We start from the raw sequence: 23,202 nt of genomic DNA, 5'->3' as shown, positions 1-23,202 counted from the left end.
GAGTTTGAGTCTCAGAAATGAGGGCACCACAACAGAATCCCTTCCTCTCCACCCCCATTCTGAAAATAATCTGATGTTCCATTTCCTTGAAGGATGGAGGAGTCTTGTTTCATCACTAGCATAAACTGGAAAGGGTATAGATGGATTGGAAGAGGATTGAAATGGTAGTCTGGCTCTTGGAAAGAACCACACCAGAAGCTGTGGGCAAGAGTTAGTTCCCTGAATTGTAAATCAGTCAAAGCCCAGTTCCTCTCTTCCTGCTTCCCCAAGCTCATGTGCTCATATTTTCAAAGGTCAGAGGCATTTCATCTAGTGATGAAAGAGAAGTTTCCAACAGGTCCAGGTTGGGCCAGCTGGGAAGAGGAAAGGGGGAGAGTTGATAATGAGTTCCTGGAATGCATTGTCACTTCCTGTTTCCAACTTTATTTAAAAGAGTAAGGAACAGAGATGTAGGAAGAGAAACACATCCGAAGAAAAATAAAGTGGGAAAAAACTGTAACGTATTCACCTGAACCCAGGTCTAGAAATGTAACCCAGATAACTGCTCTTCCACTTGTTAGTACCTGACCAAGAAACATGTGTATGAGAGGGTATGTAACAGTGTATGGACAGTCTGAGAAAAAACACTGTATGTCTTCTTCCACTGACCACATAAGCAACTTGCAATGACCCCAAGATCATGAGTAGGAGATAATCACATTGATCAAGAAGCTACAGTTTCCATTTCCCTACTTGTCAGGGGTAAGACTGCAACCAAACGATATTTATCAGCTTTGTCTGGACTTACTTCAAACTCTTACTTCATTTACCAGAAAAATATATGGAACATAGAGAGACCAAATAGTTTTGAGGAAGAATGTAATATTCTAGAGCTTGAGCAAGGTGATGTTAAGATATAACCTTAACTTTAAAATATATACATATATATAATTATAGGACTGAGAAACTCCACTACAATTACAGCTACTGCTCAGTAAGTAATTTGAAATCTTTGCTTGAAATTTGCCATTATGAAGTGGAGGAAAAAAAAACTCTCAAATGTTTCAAATTACTTTCTGCTGGAAATTCCTGATTTTCCATGTGTTTCTAGTAAGGTTTGATTTTTGATGATTTCTGGAAAATAAAGAAAAAATAGAACTCAAGTAACTCATAAAAGCAAGTAATATGTGCATAATTGTGTGAGAAAAGCTAAAACAACATTTCACAGCTGGTCAGCATAAAACATGACTTGTTGGTTTTACTTTACAGATAACACCTGTATGTCTTAAATAATACATATGTACATTATTCATTTGAAGACTTCTATATAGTATAAAATTACTGTGTATAAAAAATGAAAATCTGGTTTTTCAAAAAAATGTATTTTCTATAATATTAAGTAAAATGGATTCTAAAGTGTATGTTATTCATCACAACAGATAGCTTGTTTTGTAATATGTCTTAATCAGATAGCAGAGAAGATGGTTTCGAGTTTTATCAGGCATTCAAGTAACATTTCCTGAGAGAGGTAAAAAAAGGAATCTCTACAATACAGGTCTCTAGGAAGTGTTCTTCCTGAGGGCAGGGAATGGTTTGTTTAATTCCCTCTCCTATTATCTGATCTCTGATTAGGATTTCTATTAATCCATCAGTGCAGCCTAGAGGGAAACACGACTTCTAGTGAATATGTGTGTGCCACGTGGATGCTGCCCTGTGTTGTGTGTACTAATGCATATGAGATTGGGTATACATGCATTAGTGCATCAGGATGCATGTTCTGCCATTGTAAATGTCAAAGGGGATAGACAGGAAGGAAAAGAGCTGGAAAAGAAGGGGAGAAGGACTATTCAGATGTAGTTTCAACCTCTAAAAATGAAGAATTCATATCAAAGCTAGAGTCACTCTCAAAGTGTAACCTTTGGTTTTGAAACAAAGCCTTCTAAAAACTAGTATTTGCAACACGAGTGTCACAAAAGGAAAAAGCTCACCCAGAGTCTCAGGCATTCATTAATGGTCCCATGAAGTAGTGGTGCTTAGTAATGGAGATTCTACCCACAGAATCCATATACCCTGCTACCACCAAAGGTGCTGATATTAAAAGGGTTTCCAATGCAGCAGGCCTAGGGTAGGGATCTTGATGTGGGAAACGAAAACGCAGAGTTGAGAGATTGTAATTCTTCTACATGGGAGGCAAGGAGCAGGTGTTTGGCTGGAAGGGAATATTTTACTGTCAGGTATTTCCTCACTCTTACCATTAAAATCATAGTTTGGGGTGGGGAGTAGGAAATGACACTTTAGCAAATGGAAATTTGAGAAAATACTACTAACAAGGGTATACAAATCCTACGGCGTGGAGCTATATTGAAAATACAGGGCTCAGAGCACCTGCAGGAGTTATTCTCTTGCTTTATATTTCGATTTTCCAGTTTGTATTCTGTGAATCTGTTACACAAATGGCTCCATCTCTAAATTGTGAGTTTCCTCCAAACATTACTCATGACTTGTTGATCTTCTCATGCCTCCAGAGAGCCTCATAAAGCACTTTGCCATAGAACATTGATAGATATTTATTAAACTGTATACCTTGTAAGAAATGCTGTAGAATGAGCCCAATTAGGAGATGGGAGATTTAGGTTTCAGGACATTTGGCCAATAGTAGACTTTTTATCCATAGGCGAGCCATTTGGGGCTCTAGTTCTCAGCTTTTCACTCTTAGATGAAGGAAGTTGCCCTACCTGATCTCCAAGATAAATTCTAATGTTCTGGAGTAGTAAGTCCTTCTTCCATTTGGGAAATGTAAAGTCATTTATCAGTGGTATTTGTGATCATAATACTCTATAAATGCAGTGGAAATTTCTCTTTAAATATGCACAAATAAAATTGTTACTTAGAATAGCAATTAGTCTGCTTAAAGAAAAATATTTTTTCTTTCTACTGTAAAAATAAAAAGTTCAGCTACTTTTATCCAGTGCAAATTACTTTCTTAGACTGACAGATGGTAATTTTTTCCACAACATAGCAGCTCATCCTAATCCACTAGTGTAATATTTTTAAAATACTACCAAATGAGGTTTCTAAAGTCTCCAAGTTACTTTCTAAAAAAAATTTATATCCAACTAGACATTTTCTGAGATGTAAGAATTTACTCATTGTATTCATAAGATTTAGTATTTATTTCCTTGTGAATATGTGACTCTAGTAAATATTTTGTGCTTGATATTCATGTTTGGAATTTTATCTGTGTCTATGCTGTCCTCCCCATGTATTTCTAAACATTTGAATAAACAGATTATATATGTCACTATATAGTTAAAGGCATAAAATTCAGATTCGGCATTCAGCACAGTGTTGTGAAAGAGCAGAAAAGCTTCATTAAGAAAAAAATTCAAGCTGGCACTGTGTCTCGTGCCTGCAGTCACAGGTAATCAGGAGGCTGAGGTGGGATAATCCCCGGAGGCCATGAGTTCAAGGCCATCCTGAGTGACACAGAAAGACCCCCATCTAAAAAACAAAAGAAAGAAAGAAAAGAAAATCTGTTGGAACTTCCTGAAACCCTAAATAACAAATCTGTCTGTGAATGAAAAGAATTGTAATTAACAAATTTAAACCACAGTCACCTAAAATGCCTATCAAAATGATTCTTTAAAATGAACAATGACGAAATCGTTAAATTAATTGAACCAAGCTTGTATTAGAAATGGCGTTTAGTGCCAAATATCAGACTTTTTTCAGTGTAACTGGTTAAAAAGATAAAGTTTGCTATTCGTAGGTGCAAAGCAAGGACCACGGGAGAGAGAATGGTTAATGCAAGGCTCAAAGGCCTTGGTGGGACAGAGAATATTGCTGGAACTTCCTATCCTGACCCATCCAGGTGGCAGCATGGGCCTGGGGCAACTGGCCACTGAGAGGCTGAGGCATTGTGGAATTATCAAGCGATGGCCTTCAGCAATAATTAACTGCCTCCCTAGTCCTGATGTATGTCAGAACCCATCAGGGGCTGTTGGATGTCCCTAGGCCCCAATGATCTCTTAGTTTATAAGTTAAAACAAAATGTTATGTCGGCCTCTCACATGACTCCAGAGGGTGTTCCAGGCACAAGGCAATGGGCATCATTGCCGGGCAATTCTGTAATTCTTTCCAGAAATTATTGCTGTTCCAAGAACCTCCATCCAGCCCTGGACCCTCATGGTTCCCTCCCAGAGAAAGTGATCAGCGTGGGAACTATTGAGGCACCCGCTCTGCTATCCCCAGCATCACCAAAGTTAAACGCAGAAAAAGATGGAAATGTGTTAATTACACCACATTCATTTTTCACTGGTTCATTAGTTAATTAGCCTGAAGAATAATGGGGGGATGGACGGAGCTCTTAGCCCTACAGTGTAGGTAGACCTTCTAATCCTTACCAGGTATTGGTTAGAAAGTCATCGGGTTTTCCTTCTCCCTTTTTAGAATGATAATTAGAGGAAACAAAGAGGATAGAGAAAATGAGTAGCAGTGATAATGCCATCCGCGTACTAATAAGCACCAATCTTCCTTCCCCCAAAAGTATTCTTTTTCTTCTAAAAGGAATTTTTGAGAACGAAGGTAGGTCAAGGTCTATGGCCATAAGTGCTTGCTTTAGAAAAGACAAAAACAGATATAGGAATTTATTATTTAATTATCATTTAAGCAAAAACATAAAAAGTGTGAGCGCAAAATTTTTAAATCTTTCTGGAAGAAAAAAATGAGCAGAATTCCCTTTAAGAGTTAACTCTTTCCCGCCTTGAGGTTTTTATAGCAAAGGAAGTTCCAGTGGGCCAGGATTAAGGGACAGATTGTGGACCCTGATGAAAGGCACGCTGGAGAAAGCGGGGAACCAGCCGTTTGAACAAAAAGCTACGGAGTCCCCAGGCCGCGGGTGTTCTTGCCCCAGGGCACCGCAGAGCGCCAGGAAGCGCCCTGGGCTCTCCGACCGCCCAGCAGCTCTGCTGGTGGCCGGGAGAAGTTAGTCACCCGGAGCCGGAATCCCGCGAGCCTCAAAGCACGAAGACGCTGGAGAATGGAGAGGGAAGAAACCGGGTGCCGGGACAGAGGGGAGGAAGCGAAGGGAACGCGGTGGGTAGGGGACGCACGGGACACTGAAAAGCTCTGACGGGTGGATGGAGTTGCACGGTCTGCAAGCGCACCGGTGTGCGAAGGAGGAAAATTTGCAGCAGGAACTTCCCACCGAGGGCGAGAAAAGCAGGCAAGGAGCAGGCAGGGAGAGACTTGAAACGTCTCAATAACTTTAAAAACACACCAAAACACCCGTTCAGGAGATGAGGTAAGCCGAGGTTGGCCAACCCCAATCAGTTGTGAAATATCAGACAGACCCAGAGCCGTGTGGCTTTAAAAGTGGCCAAGGAAATCTGTTTTTCTTGCTCCATTACTTTTTTTTCCCTCCTCGTCCCTCCTTCCACCTCTCCGGGTCCCAGTCCCTTCCTCCTACTTGGTCTCCCTTTCCTAGATCACCCTCCTCTTTTGCCCTCCCCCGTCTGATTAGGCGCGGACCGGGAAGGGTGGGAGAGGTGGGGGAAGCTCTCCCTTTAAGAGGCAGTGTGCAGTGACGAATTGTTGAAATTGCCATTGCAGGATGGCATGCCGCTATAAATTCATTGTTCCACCTCCTCGCATCTTCACAGCGCTCGCGCTGCTCTCTGCGCTCGCAGCGGCCGACTGGGGATGACGGCGGGTAGGAAGACACCGCAGCCAGAGGGACACACACACGCCGCTTCGCCAGCTCGCCTCAGGCTGCCCGCTGCGTTTTTGTTTTAATTTTTATGGCTTTTCCCCCTCTCTTTCTTCTCTTCCTCCTGGTCCCAGCAGAGCCAAGGAAACCCACAAAATAAGAAAGGAAGTGGGCCCCGGAGCTTGGAACCTCCGTAGCCGGCGAGTCCAGCGCAGCGCGGGGGCGGGAGGCTGCGCGCACCAGTTGCCGGCCGGGTGCGCGGTACCTTCCTTGCTTTTCTTGGAGCAGCGATCCTGTCTGCATTTGGTGGTTTTTTCGTTTTGTCTTTTCATTCCTTTTCCCGTTTTTGCTGAATCTCCACTATCCGACTTTTTTTTAAATCTGTTCTTTCTTTTTTTTTTTTTCCCTCCTTTTTCTGGAGCACAAATCCAAACATTTCCCAAGCAACAAAGAAAAGTTCGCACGCTGGCACCGCAGCTTGGACAGGCTGGCGCTGCCGCCGGGCCCCCCTCCCTCCGGCACTTGACTCAACCTTGCAAGCAAGTGTGTGTGTGTGTCCCCATCCCCCGCCCTGGTAACTTCATAGCAAACAACAAATACCCATAAAGTCCCCGTTGCGCAGCCCCTCCCCGCGGGCAGCGCACTATGCTGCTCGGGTGGGCGTCCCTGCTGCTGTGCGCGTTCCGCCTGCCCCTGGCCACAGCCGGCCCCGCCGCGGCACCTGCCCAGGATAAAGCCGGGCAGCCTCCGACTGCTGCAGCAGCAGCCCAGCCCCGCTGGCGGCAGGGGGAGGAGGTGCAGGAGCGGACTGAGCCTCCGGGCCACCCGCACCCCCTGGCGCAGCGGCGCAGGAGCAGGGGGCTGGTGCAGAACATCGACCAAATCTACTCCGGTGGCGGCAAGGTGGGCTACCTCGTCTACGCGGGCGGCCGGAGGTTCCTCTTGGACCTGGAGCGGGATGGTTCGGTGGGCACTGCTGGCTTCGTGCCCGCAGGAGGCGGGACGAGTGTGCCCTGGAGCCACCGGAGCCACTGCTTCTACCGGGGCACAGTGGACGGCAGTCCCCGCTCACTGGCCGTCTTTGACCTCTGTGGGGGACTCGATGGCTTCTTCGCTGTCAAGCACGCGCGCTACATCCTGAAGCCGCTGCTGCACAGACCCTGGGCGGAGGAGGAAACGGGGCGCGTGTACGGGGATGGGTCCATGAGGATCCTGCACGTCTACACCCGCGAGGGCTTCAGCTTCGAGGCCCTGCCGCAGCGCGCCAGCTGTGAGACCCCCACGTCCACACCAGAGCCTCACGAGCGTCCCCCGGCACACAGCAGCCCGGGCCAACGCGCAGCGCTGGCCTCGCAGCTCTTGGACCAGTTCGCTCTCTCGCCAGCTGGGGGTCCAGGACCGCAGACGTGGTGGCGGCGGCGGCGCCGCTCCATCTCCCGGGCCCGCCAGGTGGAGCTGCTTCTGGTGGCTGATGCGTCCATGGCGCGGTTGTATGGCCGGGGCCTGCAGCACTACCTGCTGACCCTGGCCTCCATTGCCAATAGGCTGTACAGCCATGCCAGCATCGAGAACCACATCCGTCTGGCAGTGGTGAAGGTGGTGGTGCTGGGCGACAAGGACAAGAGCCTGGAGGTGAGCAAGAATGCGGCCACCACGCTCAAGAACTTTTGCAAGTGGCAGCACCAACACAACCAGCTGGGAGATGATCATGAGGAGCACTACGACGCAGCTATCCTGTTTACTCGTGAGGTAGGTCCAGCCGGGATGCGGGGGTCCCAGCCCTGGGATCAGGAGGTAGGTCGGAGGGAATCTTGCTGGTGGCTTTGCTTCTCCCACAAACCTCCTGCAGCTGTGGATGTGTTTAACTGCTTCTTGCGGGAAATCCAACAGCCTTCAACTCTGCTCCTGTATTCAGGTTAGCCCCACAGAATATTTTGCCTTAAATGCCAAGACCTGGTTAAGTAATCATGAAGAATCAGTAATGCTGCATGTCATGTAGTCTGAGGTATTGCGGCATGGGAACATAAACATAAGGCACTAGAATGCTTGGGGAAATGATACAGTTAAATGGGGAAAAGAAAGGAAAACAAGATTGCCTTTGGGATCATGGGTCTTCTTTACAGTAAAAATAAGTGTCCAACCTTGATGGTTCATTCACGGTAGTCACTGTTGTCCGATGGCCTTCTTTTGTAAATGTCCACACCTTTTTACTAGAACCCCTTCTTCTTCACATGAGAAGGGAAAAGGAATTCTTTTCCAGGTTGGATTCCTAATGGAGTTCTTACAGATCCACCGTGGAATCTCAGCTCCTGGGAAGAGAGAAATGTGGGCGGGCCAGCAGGGTAGAGAGACCCAATCAGCTGAGAGGACAAACTTGTGAGGTTCCTTAACAGCTCCTTTGCTCAGTCACCAGTGCATTGTAGGCACTGCCCAGGCCAACTCCACCGCCTAGGGAGGGTCACATCCCGTTTGCATGTTTGGGTTTTGGATGACTATGTTTCCGAAGCGCCAGTGCAGAAGAACTGGGCGAAGAGTCAAGACAGGAGGAAGAAATGTGTTCCCAGCATTTCTCCCTTTTAAGAAGGATGGCTATGGGGAAGAAAAGAAATGGATCTTTAAGGCTCAGAGGCTCTGGAGAGAATGTAGTATCTATTTACACCGTGTTTGACTACCACGTTTGTGTGACATTTACACAAAAAGTCTGGGTTGGTTTGGGGCCTGGCTTGGGTATAGTTCTAGTCTCAATTGTCACAACTCTACTCTGACTGGCAGCTTTAAGTTGTGCCTCTTCAATACCTGGTAATTGACTTTTAAAGCTCATTGTTTAAGTGTTTGAGATCCATCCAGAATAGATAAAAGACTACAAACTTTGAGGTATGATGTAAAATCATGGTATGAAATGAAGCAAACAGAACAAGGATAAGAAATTACACGATGGATTGCAGGAGACTTTAGAATCACACAGCTTCATTACCTAATTCTTCTATTTTTACTAAGACACCTCTGGTATGAAGGGAAAGTGTTGATAAATTTGGAGTAGAGAAACACTTGTGGTTCATAGGGTGGACATTAATGTAAACCACATGTAAACAAAGATGCTGGAGCGCGGCAGTTTAGGGAGAGCCAGGCAGTTCTCAGTGCTGTGCACAATGGAAAAAATTTTTTTCCTCATTAAGTGATTTTCTGGAAGCCATCTTTTAATTCCTCTACACGTTAGTCTTTCAAATGGTAGAACATTCATTTGTAGCCTTCTCTGTAAAGTGAAGTTCTGTAAAACTATCCCTTTCTTGTTTGGTTTCCAAGTTCCTTATTTTTTTTTTTTTTTTTTTTTTTTTTTGGTAAGCAACTTTCTATGTCTGGGTTTCCTTGCTTTACTGCATCACAAGAGGATGCCAAGCAGGAGTCTTTGGAGAGTTTGTGGAAGGAGGTTCTCTTAAGAAAGAGGAAGAAATACTTTTGTAAGCATACTGCTCCAAGGGAGTAGGTCATTTTAGTAGTTCACTTTCATTTTTAAACACAAATCCACATTTCACAATTTTAAAATAAATAAAAATTAATAGAAGGTCTGTTACTTCCTACATCCTGCCCAATAATGTTCCTAATTGTTTCCCAGAAAACAGGGAACTACTCAGTGATTCTCAATGATTTGTAGATTGCTTTTTCTGAATTTGTTTTTTGTTTGGGTAGTTCACTGGTCCTATTTTTCCGAAGTCTGAAACCTAACAGCATATTTTAAATAGATAAAAAGCAAAGGAGAAATAAATTAATGGTCCATCTTAATTTTTGTCAGTATTATAAGGACATTCATTTTTCAAACTAGTCTACACATGGAAAATATTTCACATGGGCCCTCCCTGGTTTCCTTGCCAACCAGAAGCATACTTTTAGGAAAGCAAATCTCATTTGTGGTTGGCTGCCCCTGTAGTATATACATCTAACTTTGCAAGAAGCAAATATTTGAAATGCATGTGTATTTGGAATAGATGTGCCTAATTTAAAAGACTGCTACTAATTAAGGGGCTGAAAACATATTTCAAGGCCTTTATGCAGCATTCATTGGAGAGTATTTCACAAAGCAAAGTTAATCTCTGCCTAATACTTCAGAATATGAAAAACAAGAAGGCTGAGGAGAGAAGATCTGAGGTCTTCCAGCTCATGAAAATCAGATATCTTAAGGCCTGATGAAAACTTTCAGGGCTATTTCCTTTTCAATGAGAAATGCCCAGAGTTGGCACCAAGATTCTAGTTTTACAATTCTGTTTTGAATGTAAGAAGTACGTTGCTTAGCAGTCAGACGCCTAGCCATCAAATCCATGTTTTGATGGGCTCTGAGTCCTGTTCAAATTTAGGTCCAGATGTCTTCTCCTAAATTGCTTGTTTTTCAGGCATGAAGCGAATGTGTGAGGATATGTTTTCTACCTCTGTTTACTAGCTGAGGCCACCTTGAATGTTGTATCTGGAAGTCAGTAGAATAGTGCTGGTAATTCATTTATCAAATGAACACACTTCACTGTCAGGACTGTACCCAGCACTCCAGTACTATTCTAATTAGAAGGAGTTAACACCAGTCAATTTTCTGGCATAGAAGCCGTTTTCATTCCGAAATGGCACTAATGCTGGAATTCACACCACTTCTGCCATCAAACAGCAGAAATCCAATCTCCCCAGGATTTAATTTTGCTTTCCAGAATCCTTTCCTTGTTCCGGACGTCCTCTTTTGTTTTAAAATAATTTCTTTAAAGACAAATTCTTACAGTCATTTTTTTAGACCATTCACTCTTTAGAAATAAAAGCCTACCTGCTGGATAACAAAATAGGAAATTGTTTAACATTCCTCCATCCCTGCATGACAGCAGGAAAAGCCTTACTCTTTCATAGATTGAAAACATTGAATTGAAATCAAACCAACTAAGAGATTGTGCAATATAAAAACCTAATTCCCTTTCACTAACTAGCAATATGCCAGTTGATAGATCACTGTTTCAGCTAAAGCTCTTTACATGCCGCTCTACAATGCTGGGGCCGGATCCCCACACATGGTACTTCTCCTTTACCAAGTGGCTCCTGGCTTGGTTCTGACGACAGGGGGCACTAGAGGAAGACCAGAAGTTTGAAAGAGGGAGAGGGACGTGCTTTTTTCTTACCGGCTTGCTGCCTAAACTGACCAGTTCAGTCACGCATTTGAGTTTAAATCTCATTTAAAGTCAAAAGTGAACCCTTGTCAAGGAATCAGCCTATAGGTCAATCCTAATCAATAAAAGGATGAATAACTCAGAAATGGGGAAACGGGTAGCAGAGTAAGCAGCTCTAGTTAACATTTTTACGATAAGCTGTGAGGGATGTTAGGTAAAATCTATTCAGTACCTGCCTATATGCACCTCCTATGTGTAGACTCATGTAGACAGTTTAAGGTAGCAAGATGGAAAATATCTGGTCCCAGCACACTAGGCGTTTTACCAGCAGAGAGGAAACAGATATATCTGTCAATCACTCTAATGTTAGGAAAACTCTGATAAATGCCATATTAAGATATAAACAAAAGTCTGTGAAAGGAAAAGGAAAGTAACAGTTAATTTTGCTTATGGACCTTTATATAGGTCTCATTGCAAATGTAGAATTGAATTGGTCCTCAAAGGATGGACAGATTGGATTTGGATTCAACCAGCTGTTACTGAGCATTTCTTATGTACTATCCATGGCCACAAACTATTTTATAATTAATCCTTTCAACAATCTGCAACCATTGTATAATTATTTTGACAGACAAGGAATTCATATGAAGAGAAACAGAGGTAATCTTCTTAGAGTAACAGCTAACAAATGGCAGACAGAGAAGACAGTCCTGTCTACTGCTCTCTAAACTAAAGTATTATCACTAATTTATTCAAATATGTAATATGCTCCTCATAGGCAGTGAGGGATTCAGAGGTTTAAAAAGTGGGCCCTTTCTTAAGAATCTGTTCCTGGAAACAGACAAAGAAATGGTAATTGCTGTACAGCATGATGACTCTTACAATAGATGTATTTGTAAGGTATCATGGAAGTGCATTAGAAGGTTGCTGACCCCATCTGAGTTCAATTTTTAGGAGAGTGGGAGTTAACCAGATACATAAGGAGGATATAGGCATTGCAGACATTACCAAACCATCATGTTCAATGGGGAATGGTAATAGATCGGTCTGGAGAATATAATAACAACCATTTATTTAATAAAAAAAAAAAAAAACAACTATACACTGTATCTATTGGTCTGCTCTGACCACCATAACAGAATACTGTAAAATGGGTGGCATTAACAACAGAAGTATATCTTCTCACACTTCTGAAGGCTGGAAAGTCTAAGATCAAGATTCTAGCCAGTCTGATTTCTAGTGAAGTCTCTCTTCCTGCATTGTAAATGGCCACCCTCTCATTGTGTACTCACATAGCCTTTCCACTGCCTGCACATACAAACAGAACACTGGTGGGTATCACTTCTTCTAAGAACACTAATCCTATCTGATCAGAGTCCTATCCCCATGACCTTATTTAACCTCATTTACCTCCCTATAGGCTGTATCTCCAAATATGTGAGTTTGGAGAGGACACAATTCAGTCTATTGCACCGTGCTGAGGAGCCTTCATTATAAATTAAGTGCAATGGCAATCAATGAAAAGAACATTAGTAGGAAGACATCAATGATCAGAGGTGTGTTTTGAAATAAGCCCTCTGGTCTAAGTAGTCAACTAGATCCTGGGTGAGCAGGCTGTTTCAAAAATCTTCAAGAGGAGGCTCAAGGTGGTCTAAACTAAAGCAGTAGCATTAGGAATTGAGAGGCATAGACTGGGTCAAGAAATTTTAGGAAGAGGTGGATGTGAGTAAAAATTATTTGTAGCAGAGGGAATGTCTTGGGCAGAAGTTCAGAGGCCAAAATGTTCCTGAGATATGCACAAAATAGTGGACAGAATGGAACAGGAAGGTACAGTGGAGGCAGACAGAAAGACTGAAACCGTATTGTGCAAGGTTTTGAATGCCAGGCTAAGGCTGATGTGAAGGACTGGAGGAATCTAATAAGATCTGTGCTCTAAGAAGGTAATTGACTACGGCATCTAGATAGGGAAGTTACAGGAGGAAAAGGGTCCAGTTAGAAGTCTCAGATGATAATTCGGGCAGGAAGCAATAATGGAAAAAATGAGAAATAGAGGAGCACTACAGTGACTTACAGTGGCTAATTATACGTGATGGGTGAGAGAAGGAGGCGAGTTAATGATGTCACAAGTTTTCTTATTCAGTACTTCCATTTTCTTGTTTTCTGGAATATCTTTCATGGTGTATTTTATATATTTAGTATACCTCTAAATTATCAAGTTTTTTCCAACATAGCATAGAGATAAATCCAGGCTATTCTTTATTTGCTGCAAAAAAGAAATTTGCTTGACCATAAGATTAATGTCAAGAATAACATAAGTGATGATTTAGCAAAACCATGGTGAAGTAAGTTCAGGATTCTGGGTGTTTAGATATAGGTTTGAATTTCAGCTTCAGTATGCAAAAGCTTGAGATTTTGGGCATTTAAGGCCCCAGAGCTTTTGTTTCATTATAAATTGGAATGCTTTTAGTTAATAACAAGATGTGTGTAGTTGGAACAAACCCTAAAGATCACCCGGACCAAACTCCTTATGTTAATGATGAAGGAACTTTGTCTCAAAGCATGTAAATGATTTACACAGTGCTTTTTACTAACAGCATCGAATTAAAAACAATCTACTTTCCATTCATTGTCTCTAACCAGCCTCCAATTCTGTTTACCAAAATGACTCAGTCAAGCATCTACTCCCCTACCCCCAGACTCCAATTTTCTCCATCTCTTCTTCCCTTTCTTACCTCATATTTGTCAGAGAAAACTTCCTGACTTAGAGCCCTGGGCCCAGACCCTTTCCAGCTTCCCTGTTAACCCTTGACTCAGCAGATCCTGTGTTCCAGCCACAACAAACCTTCTGTCATTCCTAAAAAAGACTCTGCCTTTTACCATTCCATTATTTTTCCACTAGTCTTTCCTTGCCAGAATATTCTTCCTCCCAGGCTATCAAATCCACTCACTTACGTGGAGACACCTTTATTGATTCCCTCAAGGAGAGTTCATCAATGCGTCTTCTGTTCTCCCTCAAAGATCTGTTCATAATGGCAGTCACAGTTTGCTTTGTTCTTGATATATCTGTTTAGCTTCTTAGATCATGATGTTCCTTAAAGCTCAGGTTCAGATCTTATTTCATCTATTTACCACAGTGTCAGCACTTCACACAATGTCTGGCAGACTGTAGGCACACGATAATTGTTTTAGGAATAAATATTCCTGGAGCCCTGGGCCCCTAACCTATTGGGCTCTGTGTGTTTGGTATCCCATAGTTATATCAAGAGAGAAGGATAGAGATTGTATAAAATGGGTCATTGTAATGGTTGGCCTAACAATTCCAATTAATGTAGTCTCTGCTGACGTCTAAAATTAAAACTGCTATTATTGGGGATTGCTGGATAGGTAGCCAGAAAGGCAAATGACTCCTTAAGAACGAGATTCACAGAACAAATGTGCCTCTGTGTGTGTGTGTGTGCACGTGTGTGTGTAGGTAGTACTTATGACTAAAATATGTACCACACCAGATTAATTCTTCTATCACTAATCTCTCTTCACTAAGAATTGTGTAGGCAGATGGGTAGATATCTGAAACCTAGTTAAACTCTCTTTTATGCTCTTCCCTTGTGCTCTATGCTTGCCCATACCAAGAGGTAAAATCTATAGAAAGAGAAGTTGCTGTTATTTTACTCCTATATAAGGTATTCTTTCTTGATTTCAGCTGTTGTTGCTGCAGCTGTGATGGTATCTACCTGTGTCAGCATTCATGTTCTGAGCATCTGCTTCTCAAAGCAGTATGCTTTGCTGGCTCTCTAACCCCCATCCCATCCCCAGAAAGTACCCAGTAGATCTTGGGTGTTATTACAGCTTCAAAATTCTATGATAAATCACAAGCTTGGCCATATTTATAGCCTTCTAAAAGTCATACCTGGTGAATGGTCACAGTATCAATGACCTTTCTATCAAATCTCTGTCGGTGGTGCCGACCATCATGAATACACATCTGAGTTAGACACAATGTCTCAGTCTTGTATCCTGGCCAAAACCATACCACAAAACCACTGGATAAATCTCTGCATACTCTTGCAACCTTGATATTTTACTAAATCTTCTATTGCCTTACTCTCCACAAAATGGTGATATCGATTCTTCATAAAACAATCCTTCTTTGATATGACAAAGATATGATTTACTTTCAGATCTACACTGAACAAACAAATAAGCTTTCATCAGTACTTTTAATGCATTTACCTCTTACATGTTATTGTATGTGATTCATATCTCTCCAGTATCTTCTGCCTCCCAACCTAGATTTATATATGTATATGTATATGTATATATATATATACACACACACATATATATATAGTATGTACATATATATACACACACATATATATACACATATATATACATATATATGTGTGTATAGCATATATATGTATTTCATATATGTATATGTGTATATATATATATAATAGCATGTGCATATTTATGTATACATATATGTATACATATGCTATTGCCTCAATATATTTATCCTTGCTCAGAATTTAATAATTTAAGAAAGTATTCTATAAACTTCAAATAAAGTTTATACCTATAAATGTTAGAAATCATCACCAGAAAGTAGACATGAATGTGATACACTGTATTCTTAACAATTTGATGCACATTAGTTTTAATTCATTGAAATTAACGTTGTTCACAAGGAAATTCAGATGTTCATTATAAATCTTGAGGCTGAAAGTGTAACTGTACTGCCAAGATTTGAAATTGTGTGAGTGAAATAGAAAGGTTACCAGTTTACATAATTATAGCTACAGAAATATATAGTGTGGCTGAGTAGTCAAGGAGTTTAATCAGTGTGGTTAAAAAAATAACAAGTGCTTCTGTTCATAATTTTGTCACATTTCTGTGGCAATAGGCCAAATGCATTTAATCCAATTCAAGGATGACAAGGAGGGTTGATGGCCTCTAATGAGCAATTGATTAGCAGTAAACAGAGAGATATTAAGGATCTAGTTTAATCTTTATCCAGAACAGGAGAGCCATTTCCCTTTGCTGTGGCTCTTCATCCAAGCTTATTCATAAAGAGTAAAAAGGGAATATGTAATCGTTGGATTTTATTACTTAAAGATAATAACCCCAAATTGTGATATTATAAACGTAAATCTTGTTTTTAAAAATTGTGTACAGATATAACCTACAGTGTCTAGCAGCTCCCTTAAGTCATGATGACCTAGGTTTTTGGTCCTGGAGATACTGAAATGATTGTGGGGGAGGGGGTTAAAAATGTATTGTACTATATTATTATCTCAAAGACTGATTATTATGCAAAAGTGTGTTCCAATTTCAATTTGAAAACCTACTAATTTGTTCGCAACAGCTGTAATTTGGTATCCCACAGGATGACATGTGAGGATACACAGGAAACTTTGGAAGGCTGTTGGTTTTGTGACATGATTAACCAAGCCTACTCGTCTGAGATTTCCACTGTCTAAAGCTACGGTAACATGGTGGCCACACTGTAACTTATCTTAGCTAAGAACTCATAATAAACAGAACACAGTAAGGACCTGAGAACATAGTAAGAGGAGAAAATACCACTGAGCTTTTAAATGCTTTTCACCTTGGTTGGATTTTTATGTAGCAAAATAAGAAAGGGTTAGAAGAATATGTTGCCATTGAGTATGTAGCATTGGTTATGTAGTCACATTGCCTTATTCTGGTTGTCTGGAGCCTGTTGACATTCTGCTAGCATACAGCATATTAAAGATGTGAGAGCACTATAATGCATATGGCTGTAGGTCACAATTCAACTCAATTAAGCAAACGTTTGTTGAATTCCTACTGTATAAGCTGGAGAGTATGGAAATTAGGCATACAAAGATGATTGCTGTATAATAAGAAACATTTATTATTTTAACTAATAAACTTTGTTTATTTTATAAAATATAATAAACATTCATTATTTTAATTAATAAATGTCTTTTGAAATAATATATTTTTAAAACTATTCCTTTTGAAGTTATTATCTATGGCTTACTAGAAACAAGATCTTGCTCTTTGGGGATATAAATGTGCACATTGTTAGTAAATTTTCATAGAAAATTGTGGTCAACCACAAGAAACGTTAATGTCTATTAATACTCAAATGGCATTTAAAGGGAAAGTTTATCATTATGAATATGTCATGTCAAAAAGTTATGGCTTATGTTTTCTCTTTATGTTTCATATCTTACGAGGCTTGTTGAGGTTCCTTTCATCTAAATTGATCATTTTTAACCATTAGCGGGTGGGGTAATGTTCCTATCTGAGAATCTCTTAAAAGATTATATGACATCTATGAAAAGCTATGACTTTTTACCAGAAAAAATGTATATACTCATGTACACACAACTTATATATGGCATATATTTTCTGCAGATTTGTCAGGTGGAGAAATGCTATATTAAATGTTTGAGTAAAAATGCAGATTTCAGTAGACACAATTTATACAATTACAGCTCATTTTGGGAGTAAAAGATGACCCTTCAAAGAATTAAGGAATAAAATTTACTTTTCTACCCAAATTCCTAATAAATTTATACTCTGTGGCAGATGTCTGGTTGCAGTTTGCCCCTGTAATAGAAAACAAATTACGATGCCAGATTTTGATAAATTTAGCATGAATTTCCATCAGAATTTTAGGACTTTCCTAAGCATGACCATATGGGAAAGTGATCTGAGACGTACATGCATTACAGCTTTGTTAAGGCTGTGGGTGCTATTGTAATAGACAAGCTACAATCCTAAGACATCTTTTTAACTGTAATTGAGTTCCTTTATCCTTCTGTGTTTCTGGGTTCCAGCGTACTTTAGAGGAGTCTCTGCCTTGAGTTTGCTTTTGGAATCTTTCCAGAGAGGAACAGGTGATACCGTAAACATATCCCCGTCTTGCCATTTGGGGTAAGCAAGGGGCTGTATGTGGTGGCTCCTTCTGGATGTAAATTGATTTTAATGATTTCTTTTTTTCTCCCGGGCAGGATTTATGTGGGCATCATTCATGTGACACCCTGGGAATGGCAGACGTTGGGACCATATGTTCTCCAGAGCGCAGCTGTGCTGTGATTGAAGATGATGGCCTCCACGCGGCTTTCACTGTGGCTCACGAAATCGGTATGCAGCGCCTTTTCTTTTCCCTCACCAAATCAAACACTTGTAACAGCTGCAACAGGAACCAAAATACTGCGCAATTAATTCCAGATTTATCCTGGTTCACATGTACCATTGAGGATTTAATTTGTTTATATTTGCACTTTTAGGGTTAACTAACATGAGAGAGAGAAGGCAAAGTCAGCAACACAGTGGTTGTTTTCTTCTTACGGTGTCATTTAAAAGTTCACAAGAAATATGCTACCATTACTGTCTTTTTACTGTCTTTTTAAGCATCCCTAAATGACCCCTGGATGAAATTGTCACAGGCAACTTTGGTATGCAGAGATGTCCCTCTTAGAAGTTACTGGAAACAGTATTGACTCATCCAGGGCTAATCAGTTTGCACAGAAATTTAACATGTTTTATTTCATTGTCAGTGATAATTGTAGGCTCCCGTCAAAGGTCATCAATGGCTTATGGCAAATATTTCTGTCTGGTTCTTAATAGCAAGGCAAATGAAACCAAGCCTGACACTCAACAGGGTTTGCCTTAAAATTTTACTTACCTAATTTGTTTGTTCTAAGGAACACATCTAAATTCTACATCTATAAATATAGGACTGAGTTGATTGCTAAAAAATATTTACAAATTAAAGAATATGTGCTTCCTAATTATTGACTTAGTTTACTACGTGTATGAGAAATTGGCTTAGTACACTTAGGACTAGATGTTGGAATTAGACACAATGTTTGTGTCTAATTTTTTCTGTCTAATTCCAACATGTAGTCCTAAATGAGCTCAATTTTTGCTAAAATACTTTCTACCTATGTCACACTGGTCTAATTATTTAAACTCTGAGCTCCAGTTTTCATATCTGAAACATAGGGATACTAGTGCCTATTTCAGGGAGGTGTTTTGGGGAACAAATTGGATAGAGTTAAGATAATAGGTGTTATTTATATCCACATGTACTTATATTTTGCTTTTTAGTTAAATAATTTATTTACTTTTTAAATGTATGTATCAACTCAGCATCACCCTTTTGGGAGGAAAGCATGGTTTGATCATTATTGTACTTTTTGCCATATATAGCAAAAAAGATTTTGATTTAAACAGATTTTGATTTTTTTAAGGTTACAATTATAACTTTTAAATGGGAATTAAAACTACTTTTTTATATTCCTAATAGGCAGAGAATATTCTCACAAAGCATCCATTTCTAACTGCTATGTTTTCTTTGGGGAGTTAAATAACTTCTAATCCAAGGTACAGTATAATTGCATAATTCACAATATTGCCCCAGTAAAACAGAATTCAGTAAATGTCAATTTTTAAGCATGACATTAATGTTTGTGACATCTTTCTTACCTCCTAAGCAGAAAACCACAAACATAAAACCTAAATGTAAATAACTATCCAACAGCATCGATGAGAATAATTCAGTGTTTTATTAATCGGGCATCTCTGGCTTCAGTAGTCAAAGGTGTGAGTGGAGTCCCAGCTCTGTCTCTGGGTTCTCTGTTTTATCTCAGACAAGTGATTTAGTTACTTTGAGTCTTCATTTCTTCCCTATAAGGTGGGCTAATGAGGAGGCATGACTCTGCTGCACTAGAAGAGCTGGTCTGCCTGAAAGTGTTTTTATAACACATGCCATTTAAGCTCCAGAGTAGGGATTATGTCTCTCGTTTATGCCTATTAATCCTTACTGATAAAAACACAGCCTAATACAGAACCTTAATCAATATTTATTACATATCTATTATGTGTTTGAGTGAGTAAGCAGGAGAAACATGAGACTTGCTCAAGGCAACATTCCGATCCGCAGCGGAAACTAAGAGGAATTAGTCCAAATACTCAAGAGGACGTAATTAAATAGAGGAGACTTTTAAAGTTCACTAGTAATTAATCACCATCATTCAGAGTGAGAGGAGTCCCATAAGAAAGGTTCTAAATCCCTGAAGCTGATTCGTCACAGGTTAAGGGGAGAAATCATGGGGAATAAGCAGCAGAGTTGAATGTTGGCATCATCCATCCACAGGATTATGGGCTTTAAATCCTGCTCTTCAAAAGAAAAGATTCCACATTCCTTAAAGGAAGGGCAATTTCTTTCCTTTCTCCTGCTTTCTTGTAGTGATTGGTTTTCACACATTGACTGCATCTGGGAGATTTCCCTGTAAGACAAACACTGTGGCAATAAATGTAGCTTCTTCAGGACTGCTTTGACCTCAAGTTAAGTAGGCTGAAATGAAGAGCCCTGCAGGGTCACCTTTACAAGCTTTCCTGAATTCCTAAGCCAAGGATCTTGGGTTACCGGGCTGATGCAGAGTCTGAGAGGCAGAAGGCGAGATGCTGATAGGAACAAACATTATATTAAAACTAAATATATACGTGTGTGTGTATACACACAGTAAAAACGTTTCTCAATAGTACAGGAATATTAGACATAGTTATACAAGAAAGCAGTGTTGAGAAATGTGGCCTTCTATATGGAAAATTCAAACCTAAGTCTTTGATATATGATTGTGCCCTGGTGTCCACTTAAATTTTTTGGTTGAGTCATCTTTATTTCATTGGAATTCCCTGTGATTCATTGTCCAATCAGACACTTTCTACTTAACGTCCTTTTTGTATTACATATGGGCTAATCTGAGGTATTTAAGATCTGGAAGTAGGGAAATATGGATTCAATTCTCCTTTCATAAAGGAATCTGGCTTTCATTCAGTTTATTTTCTAATCTCTTTATTATTCTTTAATTTCACTTTTTGCCTAAATATTATGAACATGTGTTATAAAAAATAAGCCTTCAACATTTAGGAAAGATAGCCTGACAAAAGATTTCCTGATCATCTGTGTATTATTACAGAGTCTTGCCCCTCCAGCCAGTGAGATCTTGGGTAGCACAGTTTGCTGGTCTGTTTCCCGTGCTGTGCTTTTTGGATTGCCTTGAGAAGCTCTCAGTCTGAGCTGACCATGCTCTCAATTCTAATTCTCCTCAATTCCTGCATTCTTCCCTCTTCCTTTTCTTTTAAATTATAGTTTACATTCTAGGTACATGTACAGAATGTGCAGGTTTGTTACATAGATATACATGTGCCATGGTGGTTTGCTGCACCTATCAACCCGTCATCTACATTAGGTGTTTCTCCTAATGCTATCCCTCCCCTAGCCCCCCACTTCCTGACAGACCCCGGTGTGTGATGTTCCCCTCCCTGTGTCCATGTGTTCTCATTGTTCAACTCTCACTTATGAGAACATGCGGTATTTGGTTTTCTGTTCTTTTGTTAGTTTGCCGAGAATGATGGTTTCCAGCTTCATCCATGTCCCTGCAAAGAACATGAACTCATCCATTTTTATGGCTGCATAGTATTCCATGGTGTATTTGTGCCACATTTTATTTATCCAGTCTCTCATTTATGGGCATTTGGGTTGGTTCCAAGTCTTTGTTATTGTGAACAGTGCCTCAATAAACATATGGGTGCATGTGTCTTCATAGAATAATTCATATTTCTTTGGGTATATGCCCAGTAATGGGATTGCTGGGTCAAATGCTATTTCTAGTTCTAGATCCTTTAGGAATCACCACACTGTCTTCCACAATGGCTGAACTAATTTACACTCCCACCAACAGTGTAAAAGAGTTCCTATTTCTCTACATCCTCTCCAGCATCTGTTGTTTCCTGACTTTTTAATGATTGCCATTCTAACTGGCGTGAGATGGTATCTCAATGTGGTATTGATTTGTGTTTCTCTAATGACCAGTAATAATGAGCTTTTCTTCATATGCTTGTTGGCTGCATAAATGTCTTCTTTTGAGAAGCGTTCATTCATACGCTTCACCCACTTTTTGATGGGGTTGTTTTTTTCTTGTAAATTGGTTTAAGTTCTTTGTAGATTCTGGATATTAGCTCTTTGTCAGACGGGTAGATTGCAAAAATTTTCTCCCATTCTGTAGGTTGCCTGTTTACTCTGATGATGGTCTCTTTTGCTGTGCAGAAGCTCTTTAATTTAATTAGATCCCATTTGTCTATTCTGGCTATGTTGCCATTGCTTTTGGTGTTTTAGTCATGAAGTCTTTGCCCATATCTATGTCTTGAATGGTCCTTTTTTTTTCTTGAGGCAGACTTTCGCTCTTGTTGCCCAGGCTGGAGTGCAATGGTGCTGTCTTGGGTTACTGCAACCTCTATCTCCAGGGTTTAAGAGATTCTCTTACCTCAACCTCCCAAGTAGCTGGGATTACAGGCACCCACCAACATGCCTGGCTAATTTTTGTATTTTTAGTAGAGATGGGGTATCACCATCCCCTTTTCTTTTTGCTAGACATTTGCAACTTTCTAGATTTGGAAGTTGTGTATGTGGCCAAAGTATGGTGATGAAAATGATGTTTTGAATGCTGTTTTCCAGTGTTTTTAATTTGCTTGCGCCTCATTCCAAAATGTGTAATTTCCTTTATGCAAACAGTGTGAATGTGTTGCTATGCTCAAAACACAAGCTGGGAGAGGATTCCCAAGCTGTTCTCATAATTTTTCTACTTTATTTTTTCTATAAGCTGTAAAAGGATATATTTGAGCAAGGAGAACACTTTCATTAACCTACCTACAGGTTCTCATGGAAGTGCCCAACTGTTTCCTATTTCTCTTCACAGTGATTTAAAATAGAAAGTCATGTATATTTTGTACACAAATAAACAGAATTGAAATTTTCTTTGAAAATGAACAGCTTGGGCAACATAGGGAAACCCTGCCTCTACAAATTTTTTTTAAAAAAGTAACTGGGCATAGTGGTGCATGCCTGTAGTCCCAGCTACTCAGGAGGCTGAGGTGGGAGGATTGATTGAGGCCAGGAGACAGAGAGTAAAATGAGTGATGATCACACCACTGCACTCCAGCTTGAGTGACAGAGTGAGCTTCCCACCTAAAAAAAAAAAAATCCTACCTTGAGAATTAACACATAAGGTAAATAGAGGCAGAGTTAAAGTCTCTATCTGGCACCATTTCTATCCATGGCATTAGATTACTTACAGTCAAAATGACGTAAGTTAAAAATGAACTATGAAAAGTTACTTTTATCACGTACCATTTGATAACTAGAACACTTCGTTTTTCCTGCTAATTTTTTCAAAAAAGCAGCTAGATTATGAAGGTAACTAATCAACTGATCCCAATATGGACTTCTGGAAGATGGATATTGATTGACATTGACTCTGGATAGGCAGTCGCAAATTGCTTTTCTTCTTGTGTTATATGCAAGTGAATGTTATAAATTGT

The 23,202-nt window shown here is 40.3% G+C and overlaps 1 protein-coding gene across 2 annotated transcripts in view; it reads left to right on the top strand.

Moving 5' to 3' along the window:
* The first annotated feature begins 4,990 nt into the window (after positions 1 to 4,990).
* ADAMTS5 (ADAM metallopeptidase with thrombospondin type 1 motif 5) overlaps positions 4,991 to 23,202 on the top strand; it is a 51,679-nt gene continuing 33,467 nt past the window's right edge. The window contains exons 1-3 of one of the 2 annotated variants that reach the window (XM_037743249.1): positions 4,991 to 5,281; positions 5,590 to 7,435; positions 17,826 to 17,958. In XM_037743249.1, coding sequence (XP_037599177.1) covers positions 6,332 to 7,435; positions 17,826 to 17,958 — 1,237 coding nt within the window. In that variant the 5' untranslated portion in view covers positions 4,991 to 5,281; positions 5,590 to 6,331. Of the gene's footprint in view, positions 5,282 to 5,379; positions 7,436 to 17,825; positions 17,959 to 23,202 lie in introns of those variants that run through there. The other variant, XM_017541913.2, reaches the window with a different exon arrangement.

This window comes from Cebus imitator, unplaced genomic scaffold (genome assembly GCF_001604975.1).
Source record: "Cebus imitator isolate Cc_AM_T3 unplaced genomic scaffold, Cebus_imitator-1.0 Scaffold138, whole genome shotgun sequence".
NCBI lineage: Eukaryota > Metazoa > Chordata > Mammalia > Primates > Cebidae > Cebus > Cebus imitator.
The sequence above is the reverse complement of the archived record's forward strand: the minus strand, read 5'-3'. Positions and strand labels throughout refer to the sequence as shown.